Consider the following 19,299-nt stretch of genomic DNA (forward strand, 5'->3'; position numbering starts at 1 on the left):
GAACGGGTCGGGGTGGCCTTTCGCTTTGTAGTACAGCTGCAGAACGACACAGAGGGCTGCACAGGAAGAGAGAGAAACAGGACCACCCACGTCCTCCAGCCTCAGGACGACGGCGTCTGCGTCTCTCCACGCCGAAGAGAAGGCAGGGGGGCGGGCGGCCGTGAGGGGGGGGGACAGGCTGGGGTCCCCATGGAGGAGGCAGGGGGGCGGGCGGCCGTGGGGGGGGGACAGGCTGGGGTCCCCGTGGAGGAGGCAGGGGGGCGGGCGGCCGTGAGGGGGGGGGGACAGGCTGGGGTCCCCGTGGAGGAGGCAGGGGGGCGGGCGGCCGTGAGGGGGGGGGACAGGCTGGGGTCCCCGTGGAGGAGGCAGGGGGGCGGGCGGCCGTGAGGGGGGGTGACAGGCTGGGGTCCCCATGGAGGAGGTGCAGACTGGACTTCACAGCCAGGGAGGAACCGGGCTTTCCTGGAACCAGAGCACGGTTCTGTGAGCAGTGAGGGCCTTGCGCCTCTTTGCTCCGACCGCCTGTGTCTGACGGGGCCCAGGGGAGGGGCGGACAGCACTCGGGATGTTTTAAGCAGAAGAGTATTTAGCCTGGGGGATGGGGTACTCTCGAAAATGTTGGGAGGGCTGGCGGAGGGGGCTTCAGGCCAGACGCCCAAGGATCCCCCCAGAAGCCTGTGGAGATGTCCCACCTGGGGACCTTCTGCCTGTGCCTGGCACAGGCAGGACAGTGGGGGACCAGGAGCCTCACTCACTCATCAAGGTTGAAAACACAGAGCTGAGGTTGAGACCCGGGCCTCTGAAATCACCCCTGCTGCCGCCCAGGCTGCCTGGCAACATCCACAGACCCGGGGTGGGCTGCTGGGGTGCAGAGCGCAGCTGCTGCGTCCACCACCGCAGCCCCTTCCCCCTCCCCTCGTTGGCCAGCAGAAACGGTTCCACGTGCAGAGCGCAGCTGCTGCGTCCACCACCACCGCCCCTTCCCCCTCCCCTCGCTGGCCAGCAGAAACGGTTCCTCGTGCAGAGCTCAGCTGCTGCGTCCACCACCGCCGCCCCTTCCCCCTCCCCTCGCTGGCCAGCAGAAACGGTTCCACGTGCAGAGCGCAGCTGCTGCGTCCACCACCGCCGCCCCTTCCCCCTCCCCTCGCTGGCCAGCAGAAACGGTTCCACGTGCAGAGCGCAGCTGCTGCGTCCACCACCGCAGCCCCTTCCCCCTCCCCTCGCTGGCCAGCAGAAACGGTTCCACGTGCAGAGCGCAGCTGCTGCGTCCACCACCACCGCCCCTTCCCCCTCCCCTCGCTGGCCAGCAGAAACGGTTCCACGTGCAGAGCGCAGCTGCTGCGTCCACCACCGCAGCCCCTTCCCCCTCCCCTCGCTGGCCAGCAGAAACGGTTCCACGTGCAGAGCGCAGCTGCTGCGTCCACCACCGCCGCCCCTTCCCCCTCCCCTCGCTGGCCAGCAGAAACGGTTCCACACGACAGGAAAGTGCCTCCATGTCAGGTTCACCTTCCAGAGCCCACGCCAGTGCATCCGTCTGACCCGGAACCTAGCTGCAAGGGAGTCTGAGCCTGGTCGGAGCTCAGCTCTACAGCCTCCGTGATACAGCAGGCCCCTACAGCAGGGGGGGAAGGAGGGGTGTTGGGCACTAACCGCCACGCCCAACACGCACAGGAAACTCAGGCGGCCTTGCAGAAACTCGGGCAGAAGTGCAGGACCTCGGGGCGCACACTTCTGTGACTCCACCTTCCCCTGAACTCGCCCCTCCTGTACCTTCACGTCTCCCTGCTGAGACTTCTGATCCCTGTACCTTTCTGACAGAGTAGCATGTGTTCTGGTGCACAGACCTCATTCCCCTCTTAGAGCGAGTGGTCGAGAGCCTATCAGCCCTTCCACAGGACGTCCCCTGTGGGTTTGCGCTGCAGTCCCCGGACGTCCCTGGTGGGTTTATGCTGCAGTCACCGGGCGCCCCTGGTGGGCTTGTCCTTGCTCATTTCCTGGTGTTTGTCTTTTATTAAGCAGAGACATTGTATTTCTGCAGCAACTGACGGTGCAAGGTATAGAATCGCCTCCCGTGGGCACAGATTGGAAAGGCTTCGTAAAGTTCCTGGGCTGGCGTCATAAATGCACGTGGCTCGCCCATGATGGCGGCGATGATGCCACCCATGAACGTGGAGGTTTTATCACCTGCCTGCCTCCCGGGAATGGAGGGTGGCAGTACTTCTTTTTAACTCGCTTGCTGCCCGGGGATACAGGCAGCACTCTCCCCGTTTGCAGATGGGTAAATAGAGGTAGGAGGTGGAACTGGCCCCAGCCTGGTCACTCAGATGACCTGGAGAAAAAGGACTAGAGGGGACCGGTCATCCTTCACACCTCAGGCAGTGGTCCATGACGCTCAGGCCTATGAGATGGGAGTGGCTGCAGTTCAGTGAGCGCTGTGGGACTTTGAGCAACTTACTTAACTTCTCTGAGCTTAAGTTCTGGCGCGCGCGCGCATGTGTGTGTGTTTGTGTGTGTGTGACAAGCTCTCAGCTCAGTGCCTGGCTCCGTGAAAGCCCGTGGCTGCTGCCAGCCTGTCCCGTTGAAGCCCTAACGCAAATTCAGTACAACGGTCGATGTTTACTGAGCACCAACTACGACGTACGTGCCGGGCACAACTTCACCAGCTTAATGAGGCGACGAGCTTCTGGCCCTCCTGACGCTCACGTTCGTCATAAACTTTCTGCAAAGCCCCTTTACCCTGGGGCAGGTGTCGGCTGGTGGACAGTGGCCTGCCACTTGCTTTGTGAGTGACGTTGTATTGGCACAGGCCTGTCCTGTCCCCTGCAGCTTCCTGCCCCAGAGGCAGGGAGGAGACATCACTGCAGAGAGACCACGTGGCCCGAAGAGTGGAAACATTGACCCTCTGGCGCTCGACAGAAAATTTGGCGGTCCCTGCCCTGGGGACCGATGTGTTCATTTATTCAGTGTGTCCAGTGGCAACGGGCCTGGGCCAGGCTTGGTGACAGAGGGGTGCACCAGGCGGGCTCTCTGCCTGTGAGCAGATTGGGTTTTTGCAGAGAACCTAGAAATAGAGGTGGGATGTGGCCGGGACTTCTCCCTGCATAACCCTATCTCTTGGCTCCTCCCAGCTGGCTTGTGGTCCGGAGTAGCTCTTTATGCAGGGCCACACCAGACCGTCAGCCTCCTGGGGGTTGGTCCGTACCCCCGGTGAGCACAGGGCCAGCTCCCAGCAGGTCCTCAGTCAGGGCTGGACAAAGACCAGTGATCCTCGTGGGCGGGGGGAGGTCAGCCTGTCGCAGGAGGTTTATTCCTGACATCACAACCCAGCATGTTTCTGTTCTCTCTGCCCTAAAGGTCTATCTGTCATTCGACATGGGGAGGAAGTGGACGCTGCTGCAGGAGCGGGTGACCAAAGAGCACGTGTTCTGGTGAGAGCGCACGCACCCTGAGGGGGACCATCAGCCCCGCGGCCCCCAGCTCAGGACCCCGCCTGCCCCCACTGTCCCCAGTGCTGCACCCTCTCCCCTCAGGGGGCCTTCCTTCTGCTCCGCTGAGTGATGCAGAAATGGTGAAGACCTGGGGGCCAGCCACCCCCGGGCCACACGCTCTCGGGGCCACACGTGTCCTCGGCCCAGTCTGTTTCCCCCGAGCCACATGTGTCCTCAGGGCCACACGTGTCCTCGGCCCAGTCCGTTTCCACCGAGCCACACGTGTCCTCGGCCCAGTCCGTTTCCCCCGAGCCACACGTGTCCTCAGGGCCACACGTGTCCTCGGCCCAGTCCGTTTCCACCGAGCCACACGTGTCCTCGGCCCAGTTCGTTTCCCCTGAGCCGCACATGTCCTCAGGGCCACACGTGTCCTTGGCCCAGCCCGTTTCCCCCGGGCCACACGTGTCCTCAGGGCCACACGTGTCCTTGGCCCAGCCCGTTTCCCCCGGGCCACACGTGTCCTCAGGGCCACATGTGTCCTTGGCCCAGTCCGTTTCCCCCGGGCCACACGTGTCCTCAGGGCCACACGTGTCCTTGGCCCAGCCCGTTTCCCCCGGGCCACACGTGTCCTCAGGGCCACACGTGTCCTTGGCCCAGCCCGTTTCCCCCGGGCCACACGTGTCCTCAGGGCCACACGTGTCCTTGGCCCAGTCCGTTTCCCCCGGGCCACACGTGTCCTCAGGGCCACACGTGCCCGTGGCCCAGTCCGTTTCAGCGGCAGGGCTGGTTCCTTGCGTGTGTTCCCGTGGGGGCCCCTCTGCGAGCTTTTGGAGCCACGTCCTAGCCTCAGGGCACCGGCTGGGGGAGTCCCGGGCTCAGGAATCGCTTGTCGGGTGGAGGCGTGAGGCGCATAGAGGACAAGTACTGGCCGGGGTCAGGGCAGCAGGATGCGGGCAGCGGCCGGCTCAGGGCCCACACTCCCCCGCCAGCTGCGCCATCCACCCTGCTGTGTGGCCGCCTGTGGGGATGCCCACGTTCTTTCTCCCAAGCTATTCTTCCTTATGCACACACACGCACACACACGGCTCCACATGCGTGTCCCTGCTAATCGTGGCAAGGAGCTAGTTCCCCGAGTCATGGCCACAGGCTGAAGGGAGCCTTTGTCCTCTGAAGATGGGCCCCCAGTGTGCGGTCCTCTCGCTGGGGGCACAAGTGGTGGCCTTCTCTCCACATGGCCGCCCATCGGAGGGCCAGTTCCCTCCTTGGAACCGGAGCCATGCCATCAATCACTGGCCTTGTCACTGATGTCCGCCGCTGCCCCAAGGCGGGAGGCGGGAGGCTGGAGGGGGCGGGGAGGGAGGTTCCTGAATGGGGGTGTCCTGGGGCAATGGTGGAGCTTCCGGCTCCGTCTCGGGGGGGTCCAGGTCCAGCCCTGCACAGTCCGGGCTCGCAGGAGACCGCTCTGGCCAGAGAGAGAACCCCGCCCACAGACGCCGAAAGGTAAATTGGCATCGGTTCAAGCACGTGACTGATCGGCCAATTATGTTATTTCTCACATTGTTCCGGGTTGTTACGTGTGAGATAATCACACAGGACACTCGGCTACTGGGCCTGTCGCTCCCAGAATGAGGTGACGGCGGTGATGGGCCCGTTGGCAGCGGTGAAGATTGCTGTTGTGACAGCATTTTCAAGGCGCTCTTTGTTCTCAAGCTGGCAGCAGGAACCGCCGAAGACCCACCCATGTCCTCGCTGACACCGGGCTCAGGACTGTCCTGAGACACTCAACAACTGAGCTCCTCAGAGTGGCCGTGTGGGGCCTCGCAGGAGGGCAGCCCTGATGTGGGGACACACTGTTCTGGGCTCTCCATGACCCCATTAGTGTCCTGGTGGCCCCGGAAACACAGCCACAATAACGGCTGCCACGTTGTGAATCCTGACCATCCACCAGGCACCAGTCTCAGGGTCTAAAGGCCTTGTCTGCGGAACCCACACAGCGGCCTGGTGTCTTCCCCCCTCGTTACAGAGCGGGAAACTGAGGCCGGAGAGGCCAGGATGGCTGTCCTGGGTCACGCTGCCTAGAAGCAGCGGCCCTGAGCCGTGGCCGCCTCTGCCTGTGGCCAGTGGCTGGTGCCATGCTGCCGGTCACTGCTGGGCATCTGGCCGCCAGCACTAACTCAGGTGCCTCCGTGTCCGCTGCTGCACTCGGCTTGACCTCACCTGGGACCCCTCCCTCATCTGTGTCCGCTGCTGCACTCGGCTTGACCTCACCTGGGACCCCTCCCTCATCTGTGTCCGCTGCTGCACTCGGCTTGACCTCACCTGGGACCCCTCCCTCAGCCTTCCTCCTCCCCTTCAGCGGAGCTGCCCGGCGGGGCTACACGGCAGGGCCGCTGCCGTGGACGGACAGAGGGAGGGGGCAAGAGGGAGGCTGCCTGCTCCAGGCTGGGCTGTCTGCCTTTTGTGCGTTAGCAGAACCGTTTGCATCAGGGCTGCTCTTAGCATCCGGTGGAATCAAAAAATCAATTCTTTCAGCTCCCAAAGCACTTGACTCCAGGGGTCTGCTTGTCTGTGGGTCACCTCACGTGACTGCTGTTTCTAAGCAGTATCCGGAGCCAGGCCCGGGACCTTCCCCAGGGGCCATCTTTGGGGACCTAGAGGCAGGAAGGTGCAGGAGCCAGCGATGACACGCGTCGTGTCCTGCGGGGAGCCAGGCTCTGTCTGGGCTGCTGTAAATGCAGAGTCCGTCTTCCCAGCCCAGGAGCGAGGGTCTCTGGGGCGGGGCTGTGCCTCAGGCCCCGTGGTGCCTCCCCGCCTGGCCCAGGGCCCTGTGAGGACATGCTGGGAAATAGCTGATGGGGGAGCGGAGCCTGAGGGGCTGGGTGGGGGACAGAGAGAATGAGTGAGTCCATGAGTGAGTGAGTGGGCGAAGGAAGGAGTGAGTGACCAGGCTTGGCCATCACCAGCCGTTCCGGCTGACGGATTGTCAGACCAGAATTCCATCTGCCCAGCCGAGGACTGTCAGGGCTCCTGGCAAAAGGAACAAGGACCCTCTTTGTTCAGAAAAAGAGAGAGAACCACAGGCAGGGGATTCCCTTCCAGGGAGCTCACAAATGGTCTATTCACAAAAGCCCAAATCAACACTTCAGCTCACAACAGAGACTGTCAACCGGGGGGTCCGAGTGACTGGCGCTGGAGCCCACGGGGCCCACCGTGCACACGTCAGGGCTCCCAACCTGTTCCCTCTGCTGGCCCGTGGCCCTCCGGCCCACTTAACAGGATTTCCCCGTCTGCTGGGGCCACCGGGTCCCTGGAGGAGGTGGCCCCTTAGGAGGCAGGTTGAAGAGTGAAGGGCGCCCACTCTGCCCGGTGTCCACGGTGGAGGGGGCCGCGGGCAGTGGGCGTGCTCTCGGGACATGAGAGACAGCGTGCCACTTTGGGGCCCGAGCGGCTGCAAGAAGTGACCTCTGCGTCCTGACCCTCAGTGTGCTCTGGGGCAGAGTCAGTGCTCTGCACGGGTCAGTGTCCCCCCTGGGAGGGATTGGTCCCATTGGCTTGAATGCTACTGCAGTGAAAGCTCTGAGCTCACCAGACGCCCTCGTCCGCGCTCAGGAGAAGGCGGGGTCGGTAGAGGTTGTAAAGGGAGCCGACATCATAGAGACAACAGCAGGAGACAGACTGGTTGACACCCGACCCGGCGGAACCTGGGAAGTCCGGACCAGGTCTTCGCTGGGATTCCCTCCAGCTAAAGACTGTACTCCCCTCTCAGGGGGTGCCAGGCCCTGTGCTGGCTGGTGCTGGGGTCAGCGCTGACGCAGTTGGTTTGTCACTGGCCCCCTGGACGACACGGTGGAGCGGCGGCCCTACAAGGCGCCGTCGGCAGCCACAGTGCCCACGGTTCCAAGCGTGCCTGCACCCCTTGACCAGCATGGTCACAGGGGGGCCAGCAGCCAAGAGCAGTGCCTTCCGGGGGCGCGCTGTGATGGGTGGGAGGCCGGGAGCCGTGGGGTCAGGGTCCCCGTGGGAAGGCAGTGGTGGACCTTGGGGCAGGGTCCCCTGGGAAGTCTGGCTCTGCTGCTCACGGCGGTGGACCTTGGGGCAGGGTCCCCTGGGAAGTCTGGCTCTGCTGCTCACGGCGGTGGACCTTGGGGCAGTCATTTTGCTCCTCTGAGCCTCCGTTTCTTACTGTGCAAAATCAGGGAGCTGTTTCCAGGCCAGGCCTGCCCCTGCCTCCTAAGAACATTTGATCATTAAAAAAAAAAAAAAAAAAGACAAAACATACACAACACAGGAAGTCGTTTGTAAAAAAGAACATCTCCCAGAGCCTGACAAGGCGGTGGTGACTCAGTGGATAGAGCGTCGGACTGGGACGCAGAGGACCCAGGTTCAAGACCCCGAGGTTGCCAGCTTGAGGGCCGGCTCATCTGGTTTGAGCAAAGCTCACCAGCTCGGACCCAAGGTTGCTGGCTCGAGCAAGGGGTCTCTCGGTCTGCTGAAGGCCCGCGGTCAAAGCACATATGAGAAAGCAATCAATGAACAGCTAAGGTGTCGCAATGAAAAACTGATGATTGATGCTTCTCATCTCTCTCTGATCCTGTCTGTCTGTCCCTGTCTATCCCTCTCTCTGACTCTCTGTAAAAAAAAGACCGTCTCCCAGAAAGGGGATTAGAGATAGAAGATCGCTGAGCAAACCCCGGGCCCTGCCAGGTGGAGACCCTGGCTACCTCCCAGGAGCAGTAGGGCCTTAGAGAGGACTGCGGCCTCTGACCCACAGAGTGAGAGTGGCCTGAGACCCGGGAGGCCCAGTGGCCGCAGGGGCGCAGGACATTGATGCCGGTGCCACGATGGGCTCGGGGACCCCTTTCACGATGCCAACCTGAGCCCGTTCTTTCCCAGGGCTGTATCTGGAGTGGACACCAATCTTGACATGATCCACATGGAAACCCAGGACCTTGGAGGAGGTAAGCCGGGGAGGAGGTGCACACAGCCGGCTGTCCTTAAGTGTCCTCGACAGCTGGCCCTGCACAGCCAGCGTCACTGTGGCACGAGGTGGCATCGTTTCTGACAGGCTTGTTTCCCCGCTGGATGGGAGTCTAAAGAGGGCAGTCTGTACTGGTTCCTGAGCACTGTGTCCGCTCCTCCTGTCCCTGTCCCCAGAGCTTGCTGAGTGCCGAGGGTAGGGGGGCTCCGGTGACTTCCCCTGTCAGTGAGGCAAGGGGCTTCATGCCCTGCTGGGGGCTCAGAGGTGGACAAGAAAGCCCTGCCCCCTGCCTGGCGAGGGACAGCAGACACAGTCGGCCGCGGTGCAAGGTGGGGACTTGTGTGGACTTGTGTGCACCACCCAGGCACCTGTCCCTGCTCTGACGATATTCCCCTGCAGACACCGGGGGCACCAAGCCTCCTCCTGTCGTTTCTCTTCCAGTGGAGACCTGGGTGGGTTCACACTTAACAGCGGGCGCTGCCCTGTGTGAGCAGCGGCTCCCTGGATAGGACGAGCTCGGGGGGGGGGCGGGTAGACTCAGAGCCAGGCAGCCAGAGTCCTGGCCGGGACAGAGGCCCCGTGTCAGCTCTCAGCCTGCCCACTGCTGGCCGCGCGAGCCTGGGCATGCGAGCTCCCCGTCCCGCACCTCAGTCCCCCTGCCTGTGAAGTGGGCCCGTACCCGTGTCGTGCTCAGCCCTGGAACGTCAGGCGTGAGTACTCGGGGGAAGGAAGCTGCTGCTGGGCCCGACCCTCAGCCTCTCCTGGACCCGGGGCTGTCGGTCCATCTGCTGGGCCTGACCCTCAGCCTCTCCTGGACCCGGGGCTGTCGGTCCATCTGCTGGGCCCGACCCTCAGCCTCTCCTGGACCCGGGGCTGTCGGTCCATCTGCTGGGCCCGACCCTCAGCCTCTCCTGGACCCGGGGCTGTCGGTCCATCTGCTGAGCCCCGGAGCAGCAGCGGGGGTGGGTCCGTGAGAGCCCGGTGCCCACGCCCCTTCCCAGCACCGGGGGCAGGAACTCCACGCCAGCACCTGGAGAACGGCCGCAGTGGCTGTTTCCGGCACAGAAGTGGGCGAGTGCCGTAACTCAGGGCTCATCCCCACCGTACAACCCCTCGGCACCATGGGAGGGGTCTCTGCCGGCCCCGTGGGCACCTGGCCTGGGACGCAGAGGGCCTGAGGTGGGTGAGGGACCGCATGAAGGAATGAGTGAGTGAGTCCTGCCACCTTTGAGCCCGACCCAGGCTGGTCCCCCCTGCACATCCAGCCAGGCGAGCCCTCGGCGGGACGGTCGTTCTTGGCCACAGGGAGTGACCTGGCCATTTAGAGGGGAAGTGGGCGCGGTGCAGGAGGCAGTGGTTGTGGCATGGGTGTGGCTGACCATGTGCCTGATGTGCCGCTGTGTCACGGGACCCCCGACTACTCCCCCGAGGCGGGTACTCAGACCCTTTTACAGTGGAGGAGCTGAGACTGAGGTTGCCCTGCTGGTGCATGAAGGTGTGGGTTCCCCTGGCCCTGAGCCCGGGCCCCTCAGCACTCTTCCTGTGCCTGGCCGCCCAGGACCGCGAGCAGGATGTGCCCCTAAAGGCACTGGCGGTGCCAGGCACCCATGCCGGACCCCACTGTGGTCCCTGTGGCTGAATCCCACCCCGTCCCACAGGCTGAAAAGAAGAGCTTCCCAGGCATGTAGGCTCCAAAGCCTCCATTCCGCTTTGAGGGGGCTGCCACCCTGGAGAACAGGGCGGGAAGGAAAACCAGCAGCCTGCACGTTCAGTGTGCTCAGCTGTGAACACGTGACGGGGAGCAAGCCTCTGTCGGAAGTTAGGGGAAAAGGGACACTCAAGTCCCGCTCTGTTCCGGCAGGAGAGACTCCGGGAGGTGGGTGGGGTCCATGCTGCAGTGGACGCTGTGGGCCCCCACCGTGGCCCTGTGCCGTTCCTTCTGTGGGTGACCACACGTGCCCAGGGCAAGCTGGTGGGATGGGGGGATTGTGGGGGTCTCCCGCCCACCGTCCCTTTGGGTTAGCATGAGGTCCCTCTCCAGACAGACAGATCCCGATGTCTGTGGGTGTGCAGGCGTGGCCCGTGCCCGTCACTAAGGCCGGAGTGAAGGGTGGCCCGGGGCAGCGGGCAGACGTGGGTAATGTCCTGTGTTCATGTCACAGCCCTTACTTGCTGGGCTCTGTCCTGTGTTCATGTCACAGCCCTTACCCGCTGGGCTCTGTCCTGTGTTCATGTCACAGCCCTTACCCGCTGGGCTCTGTCCTGTGTTCATGTCACAGCCCTTACCCGCTGGGCTCTGTCCTGTGTTCATGTCACAGCCCTTACCCGCTGGGCTCTGTCCTGTGTTCATGTCGCAGCCCTTACCTGCTGGGCTCTGTCCTGTGTTCATGTCACAGCCCTTACCTGCTGGGCTCTGTCCTGTGTTCATGTCGCAGCCCTTACCTGCTGGGCTCTGTCCTGTGTTCATGTCACAGCCCTTACCTGCTGGGCTCTGTCCTGTGTTCATGTCACAGCCCTTACCTGCTGGGCTCTGTCCTGTGTTCATGTCCTTACCTGCTGGGCTCTGTCCTGTGTTCATGTCACAGCCCTTACCTGCTGGGCTCTGTCCTGTGTTCATGTCCTTACCTGCTGGGCTCTGTCCTGTGTTCATGTCATAGCCCTTACCCGCTGGGCTCTGTCCTGTGTTCATGTCACAGCTCTTACCTGCTGGGCTCTGTCCTGTGTTCATGTCACAGCTCTTACCTGCTGGGCTCTGTCCTGTGTTCATGTCACAGCCCTTACCTGCTGGGCTCTGTCCTGTGTTCATGTCCTTACCTGCTGGGCTCTGTCCTGTGTTCATGTCACAGCCCTTACCCACTGGGCTCTGTCCTGTGTTCATGTCACAGCCCTTACCCGCTGGGCTCTGTCCTGTGTTCATGTCACAGCCCTTACCCGCTGGGCTCTGTCCTGTGTTCATGTCACAGCCCTTACCCGCTGGGCTCTGTCCTGTGTTCATGTCACAGCCCTTACCTGCTGGGCTCTAGACCAGGGTCATCGAACCCGTCCATTCGAGGGCCAGCTGGTGAATGTTTTTCAGCTTGCGAGCCGTATGGTCACTGCCACACGTCCAACTGTCACTATGAAAGTGGCCGTCGGCCGCGCCTCAGCGCCCAGGCGCGGTGTTTCTTTAGGGAAGGCTGGTGGCAGCCGGACACCGTCCTTTATAGGCGGGGCGCCTGACTTCTCCCCCAGCCTTGGTCTCCTCACCTGTGAGATGGGAGCACAGGTAGCTTCCTGAGGGTTCAAGGGCCCGTGGCCCAGCGCCTCCCCACGCAGCAGCAGGTGTGACCACAGGGCAAGCCCCTCAACATCCCAGCCCACCAGCAGACCCGCAGCCGTGGTGCCGGCGGGCAGACGGGGCCCAGGGCCGCTCGGTGTTCAGTGTGCCGGGGCAGACTCTGAGTGTCAGGGGTTCCACACGCGCCATGACCGGCTCTCCCTTCCGGCAGGTTTTCGGTATGTCACCTGCCACATCCACAACTGCTCCAACGAAACGCTGACAGAGCGCTTCCCCGGGCCCATTGACCACAGATCTCTGATCGTGCAGGACGATTACATCTTCCTGAAGGTACTGCGGCTTCCGGGCTCTCGGGAACTGGCACCAGGGGCCGCGGAGTAGGCGCCATTCTAGGGGAAATGGAATCACTCGGACAGGAGGCAGTAAAGCGGCTACTGGACTCTCAAGTGCTACTTCATTCACGGTTTCCCCACGGCTGTGGCCATGTCTGCAGGGGCCCCCGACACGGCCTCGCAAAGCCGGAACCCTGGTGCGGGTGCTGCCTGCTCTTCCTGCCTTGCGCCAACCAGGAGCCGCCCACAGCGCAGGGGCCCCGGCCCACACCCGTTTTGCTCCAGTTGGTTTTGGTGACTTTGGAACTGACAGAGACATGTCTCTCTGGTCATTGCCCTTGGCTAGCAGCTGTCCACAGCCTAGCGACCAGGACCCAACTGCCTGTACACCCAGATACTCAGGTCATAGCTAGGACCACCCTCCAAAACTATGTGGTCTGACCATTCAGAAACTTCAGTAAATGGTTGGTCATACCCGTTCTTGATTACTTCTACTGACGAGGAGCTCAGCCCTTCCAAAACAATCCTTCCTATCCCCTCTCCTGGGTAGCTCAAATCTTGGAATGTTCATCCCACGTTGTTCCGTAACTCAGGTGCAGGGAAACAGGGTGTTGATAGAGCAGGAGGAAAGAGATCAATTTTAACTGACGGCAGTGGAAGAGGGCTTCTTAGAGGAGGGGCTTTTGGTCTGGGGCTTTGAAGGATGAATAGGAGTATGTCTGTTTCAGGCAGAGCAGGTGTCAGCAAGGTCCAAGAGCCTTATTTTCACAAGCTGAATACAAGGTGTAGTTTTTCATTCATGGGGCTATGGCTTGAAAGGAAGCCTAGACCCTCAGCAACATGTGTCTCCCTCCGGTTAGGCGACCTCAACCAACCACACCAAATACTATGTCTCCTATCGTCGCAATGAGTTTGTCCCGATGAAGCTTCCGAAGTACGCACTGCCTAAGGTAAGAGTCGCTTCCTTCTCCTACCTGGCCCTGTGGTCGCATCCTGAGTCTGCACTCACTTGTGGTTGCAGTAGGACTCCTGCACAGATGTGTGGTGGCCCCCAGGTCAGGATGGACAGGAGCTGGTATGGTGGGGCTTCCTCCAACTGCTGTTTCCACCCACCCGCCCACCCAATGAGGCTCCGCCCACCCGCCGCTGCGACCCCGCCCACCCAATGAGGCCCCACCCACCCGCCTCTGCGGCCTCACGTGTGCCCGGCTTAGTCCTGTCTCAGGGCCTCTGCCATCCCCTTCCCTCGGCTGGTCTGTCCTGCACATGCAATGTTTCAGGAGAAACATCACTTACCAGGGACCCTCCAGGCTGGTCCAGGCCCCCTCATTTTCTGCTTGCTCCCCACCCTTTTCCTTCCTAGCACCCAGGGTGCTAAGGACGCCTTTTGTCTGGCTCCTGCTTTCAGTTAGAGATTCGAGAGATGGGGGCAGTTTCTGTGTCCTTAACCTTTGCTGCCCGACTGTGTGGTATGGTGCCCGGCGCATAGTAGGTGCTCAGTTAATGCTACTTCCATCCTCTTGCCTGAGCAGGTAAACATGGAGGACCCAAGTGGGACCTAGACCCTGCTGCTAGCCCTGCCTCAGGATTGAACTCCACAGCCCTTCCCTGCTGATATGTTATTTCCATTCTACAAGGGAGGTGATTGAAGTTCAGAGAGGCTGAGCTACCTGTCTGAGGGTACACAGCTAGTTAGAAACCGAAGCAGGGCTCAGACCCAAGTCTGGGTGAGTCTGAAACCAGCCCCCTGCCCCCTCCCCCTCCAGAGGCAGTGGGATGGCCCAATCTGCAGCTCTCCAGTTTGTGTACATAACTTAGAGGCACGGAACGCTGCACCCCTCCCCTCTGCACCTAGTTACTGAGCCAGTGCAAGCTGGGAACTGAGGCTGCAGCTGTGAATCAGATACCCCAGTTTCCAGCTCTCCTGGGGTTTCCAGAGAGGAAGCAGGTGGAAAAGTCAAGTTGCAAACAGATGTATAAAATAATGGCAAGTTGTGAAGGGAGAGAGAGGCAGAGACAGATAGAGGGTGTGGTGCTTCCCCAAGGGGGCAATTTCATCTAAAACCCTAAGGTGGGGGGGGTGAGCTGTTCAGGTGGCAGGCAGTGCATGTGCAAAGGCCCTGGGGCAGGAGAGAACCTGGCTGGAAGGCAGAGAGCAGGGATGAGTGAGGAGATAGAGGCTCTGGACCCAGCAAGCCCTTAAAGTCCAGAGACACATGAGTTCCTGCGCTGGGCTCTGTCAGACCCCACCTGAGCCAGAAATGGGAAAAATAGTCATGGATTTTTAAATCTGTTTTAAAACTTCTCTTTTAAAAAAAGAAAGGAAATGAAAAAGGGGGAAAGGAAATTAAAGTAAAGAAAGAAAAGGGCGAGCTTAATCCATTACCTCCAGACTTGGCCAAGATAGTAAAAGCTAATGGTTTCATTTAGGGCAATTGCCTTGGTGTTCCTGGTGGGTGGGGGTGGGGGGCTCTTCGGCTTCTGAGAAGCTTTTTCACCACCCCTGGGGGCTGAAGCATCAGTGTCCTGTGTCCTGGATGCTTAGTCCCGGTTTGGGTCAGGTGGACGCCAGGGTCCCTTCCTGCTCCCATTGGGATCTGGACAGGGGGGACTGTGCCCATCTCCTGGAAGAGGGTGGTCAGGTCAGCAGCCAGGCCATTTCTAAGGGTGTTCTAAGGAGCCCACCGCCAACAGGCACGACCTCGGTGACCTTCAGCGTGGGCGGCACCAGCCTGGACCTCAGTGTCCTCATCGGCACGGGACAGGCCAGTGTGTGTCTCTCCAAGTCCTTGGTGGGCTTTGCGGGAAGGGTCACAGCGCAGGCCCCTGGCGTCCTGCCTCAGCTGCTGGCTTCCTTTGTCCCCATTTCTGAGGAAATGAGGGTCACAGAACTGAACTCGAGGCTATGATGGAAGATAGGGCCCCCACGTCGTAAGTAGTGACAGAAATGAGCGTTTCTATATGCCCCACACTTCATTCAATTTCAGGGGAAGATGAGGGACCCGTTCAGATCTGTACACATGTGTATCATGAGCACTGGGACTAAGTGTCCACGCTGGGAGGTCCACGTCCAGGACCCAGTGACGGGCCACTGAGGATAGCAGCAGAATCAGTGTGTTCTCAGGGAATGCGCCCACCCCCACCGGAGCCCTGCGGGGTCCTCGAGACCACAGAGGCTGTGCTAAGAGCCCTGTGCCAGCCAGAGAGAGGGACCTCCTTCCTCACCAAATTCCAGGGAGCAGCCGGGGCCCTGGGTTTTGCCACCAGCAACATGGAGGACCAACTAATTGAATTTTCTAATCAGATTTTGTTCTTTTTACGGTGAATTTGTAAGTCCTGCCTGTGTCCGCCTCCTAAACCACCCCCATCCTTTTTCTGCTTTAATTGCCTGAGTAACATCACGGAAACAATGGGCATCAGAGCAGAGGGGACCTGCCCCCCAGCCTCCCTCCCCTCCCCCTCCCCTCCCCCTCCCCCCATCCACGTCCCTGTTCGGTTTTCCTTACAGCAGCCCTCTGGCCACAGGCCAAAGCGACTTTCCTGTCAGCTGACTGAGAGCAGGCGCTGGGCTTTTCACATGACAATGTAGCATGCAAACTTGCCAGAAGGATACACGATACCCACTTTAAGTGGCTGCGGAGCCTCACCGGAGGGGAGGAGGAATCATCGTACCTGCAGCTGAGCCGAACTCCCAGTGCTCGGAGAGTTGGGTTGTTTCCATTTCCCGTAATTACAAACAGGGCCGCAATGCCTGCAATTGTGCCTGCAGGAATTTCCTTTTTATTTTCTCAAGTCGTAGCTTATGAGGAACTTCCGGACACAGGATGTCAAGTATTCGCGTAGCTTCGTTCCTTTGGAGAAGGGTCCCACCTGGCCGCCGGCGGAGTTAGCCTAGACCTCTTGGAACACACGCCGATGGGTTTTGTGTTGTAGCTTTTCTTTTTTTAATTTTTCTTCTTTAAAAGGTAGAAGTGGTACCCTTCTGCTTGCTGTTTTAATTCACCTATCTGTGAAAACTATAAAGGGTGAACAGTTTTTATCATACGTACCAGTAGCCTTTGGTTGGATTATTTACTTGTAGTGATTTAAAATATATATATTTTTATATAAGTATATATATATATATACACTCACATTTTCTAACAGAAAAACAGGTAAGTAAAGGCTGTAAACAGACCAAAGAGGAGGGAACCCCAGATAGCTATCAGTTATGCAAAAAAAAAAAATCATAAGCGTACAGTAAATGCAAATTTGCTTTACATGTTCCTTTATGTGTAATGAGTGTATACAAAGTAAGATAAAATCCACAGAGCCTGAGGGTAAAGGTAGACTACGTGACATTGGGGACGATGGTGGTGACAGAGGGCGCGGGAGTCCCTCTTCTCACTGAGACGGCAGCTGCAGGACAGACTCTGTCCGACGGGACTATGGAGGAACTCTGCAGTCTAATCGAGAGGTAGCAGCCCTTGGAGGAATGGGGACGGTCAATCAGGTTGATGTCCACAATTGCAGCTCTGACCACAGTAGCAGCAGCTACCTATGCCCCTCCCCCAGCCCTGGGGCAGGCAGCTGTGCACATGTTCCCAGCTTGCAGGAGCCCAGAGTGGACACAAGGACCTTGTTGTCCAAATATTGGGAGTCTGTGCTCTGATTCTTGATGGCTGCTTTTGGTCATTACGGGGAGCAGATGTCTGCCTGGCAGTCGTTATAGTAACCACCACTGATGGAAGCAGCTTCCCTCAAAGGGATTTAAAAGGCCAAGTCCTGTTTCACCCACTTTATTTTCCAGTTTTTTTCCCCCTTTTGGGAGTCAGATATTTAAGGCTAGGACATGCAAAAGCTACCATATACATGGAAGAATCTAGAAAGTCAACATGTGTCTGTGGCCATATCTCCCCGAATGCACCTGACCCTGCCTTGTCTCGGAAGCTAGGAAGTCACCATGTATGCCCAGGGACCAGTGCAGGTTCGGAAAAGACCATAGAAGAACCTAAGTATACACCTCAGGTTGATCCCTGGTACAGAGACAGCCTACAACAATAAAAAAAAACAGAAACAAAGAAACAAAAGCAAGCCCTGGAGAGTGAGGGAGGGTATGATTCGCACAATTCCTGCATTATTATATTTAACGTTCAGCGCTCAACAACAACAAAAATCATACAAAAAATGAGATCCATTTGAAGGGAAAAAAATAAACCAACAGAAATTGTCCCAGAAGAAGAGCCCTTGGCAGACCTACTAGACAAGGACTTGAATACCACTGTCTTAAGATGCTCAAAGAACTGAAGAAAAATGTGGAGGGAGCCAAGAAAACAATGTGTGAGCAAAATGGAAATATCAATAGTAATAGATAATACAGAAGGGAACCAAAAAAAAATTCTGGTGATAAAAAAAGAATAATAGTTGAAATGGAAAATTCAGTAGAAGGATTCAAAAGCAGATTTGGACAGACAGAAGAAAGAATCAGAAAACTTGAAAAAAAGAACAATTAAAATTATTGAGTCGACCTGACCTGTGGTGGCGCAGTGGGTAAAGCATCGACCTGGAAATGCTGAGGTCGCCGGTTCGAAACCCTGGGCTTGCCTGGTCAAGGCACGTATGAGAAACAACTACTACGAGTTGATGCCTCTCACTTCTCCCCCCCCCTTCTCTCTCCTTCTCTCTGATATCCATAAGTAAAAATCTTTAAAAAAAATTTTTTTTAATTATTGAGTCTGAGGAACAGAAGAAAAGATTGAAGAAAAATGAACACCATCTAAGAGGCCTGTGAGAGAAACATCCAGTGGACCAGCATGCTCATTGTGGGAGTTCCAGAGGAGAAGAGAGAGAGAAAGGGGCATAGAGACTTTTTTTTTAATGGTCAAAAACTTCCCCAAAATTGATGAAAGACACAAATATAAATATCTAAAAGGGTGATCAACCTCAAATAGCATAAACACAAACTGAGGCCGGGGGCCTGGGCCTTTGCTGTCCCGCCCTCCGCTCCCACAGTGCCCCAGGCTGCCTGCCACCTGCCGCTCACCGCCCAGTGGGGCTGAGGGCGGGGGGACCCATGGCTGTGACCCTGCCCGCAGCGTGGGCAGGCACAGAGCGGGCAGTGACGATGTTCCCGAATGTGAGTGAGACCGCAGTGAGTTCACTCGCTCCTCTCGCCCAGTGGGTGTCCCCAGAGCAGAGCCACCGCCCGCGGCACTGCATGGGACCCACACCTGGAACAGTTCCTGGCTCACAGTGGGCGCCCGGGGAGCCCCAGCTGAATGGATGAGCCAACAGATCACTGGCTTGACCCTGAGGATGGGAAGAGGGTCGGTGGGGACACCCACCCCACCTCCCCGAGGGGAACATCTGGGGGCGTGTTCTGACAATCTGGGGTGCAGGGAGGAGTCCTCCCTGCTGCAAGGGTGATGGGCAGACAGCCTGGCTGGAGCCGGGAAGAGGGCGCCTCACTGTGCCACACCTTTGCCCGGTCATCCCTCCTACAGCCCCGTGTGGAGGGTCAGACTGTCGCCCCGTTTTTAAGGTGGGAAGGTGGAGGCCCAGGCCAGTGAGGGGTCTCATCAAGATCACAGAGCTCAGAGAGAGGAGCCAGGGTGACCATCGAGGCCAGCAGGACTCTGTGGCTGATGCCCCAGGCCCAAGGCTTCCCCCCCCCAGGGGGCAGCTTCACTGTCCTCTACTGGCCCCTCAGTCCCCTCTAACCCTGTGCTGTCCCCACCATGTCCCCCAGGACCTGCAGATCATCAGCACGGACGAGAACCAGGTGTTTGTGGCGGTTCAGGAGTGGTACCAGACGGACACCTACAACCTGTACCAGTCAGACCCGCATGGCGTGCACTACGCACTGGTGCTGGAGGATGTACGCAGCTCCCGGCAGGCCGAGGAGAGCGTGATCATCGACATCCTGGAGGTGGGACCCGGGCCCCTGCCCTGCTGCCTGCGGCCTCCCCTCCCCCCTCCCCATCCCTTCCTCTCCCCTCTCCCCCCTCCCCCCTCCACACCTTCCTACCTCTCCCCTCTCCCCCCTCCCCCTCCACACCTTTCTATCCCTCCCCTCTCCCCCCTCCTCCCCGCCCCTTCCCCTGCCTCCCCCCCCCCTCTGCACCTTCCTATCCCTCCCCTCCCTCCCCTCCCCCCTCCACACCTTCCTACCCCTTCCCTCTCCCCCCTCCCCCTCTGCACCTTCCTACCCCTCCCCTCTCCCCCTCCCCCCTCCTCCCCGCGCCTTCCCCTGCCTCCCTCCCCCCCCTCCGCACCTTCCTATCCTTCCCCTCTCCTCCCTCCCCC

General features: G+C 59.4%; 1 protein-coding gene across 2 annotated transcripts in view; it reads left to right on the plus strand.

Annotated features, from left to right (window-relative positions):
* Window positions 1–19,299, plus strand: part of SORCS2 (sortilin related VPS10 domain containing receptor 2) — a 368,252-nt gene that overhangs the window by 302,987 nt on the left and 45,966 nt on the right. For both annotated transcript variants that reach the window (XM_066233323.1, XM_066233322.1), the window contains exons 5-9: window positions 3,355–3,428; window positions 8,322–8,386; window positions 11,895–12,013; window positions 12,876–12,965; window positions 18,743–18,922. In XM_066233323.1, coding sequence (XP_066089420.1) covers window positions 3,355–3,428; window positions 8,322–8,386; window positions 11,895–12,013; window positions 12,876–12,965; window positions 18,743–18,922 — 528 coding nt within the window. The remainder of the gene's footprint in view (window positions 1–3,354; window positions 3,429–8,321; window positions 8,387–11,894; window positions 12,014–12,875; window positions 12,966–18,742; window positions 18,923–19,299) is intronic.

Source organism: Saccopteryx bilineata, chromosome 5, assembly GCF_036850765.1.
Source record: "Saccopteryx bilineata isolate mSacBil1 chromosome 5, mSacBil1_pri_phased_curated, whole genome shotgun sequence".
NCBI lineage: Eukaryota > Metazoa > Chordata > Mammalia > Chiroptera > Emballonuridae > Saccopteryx > Saccopteryx bilineata.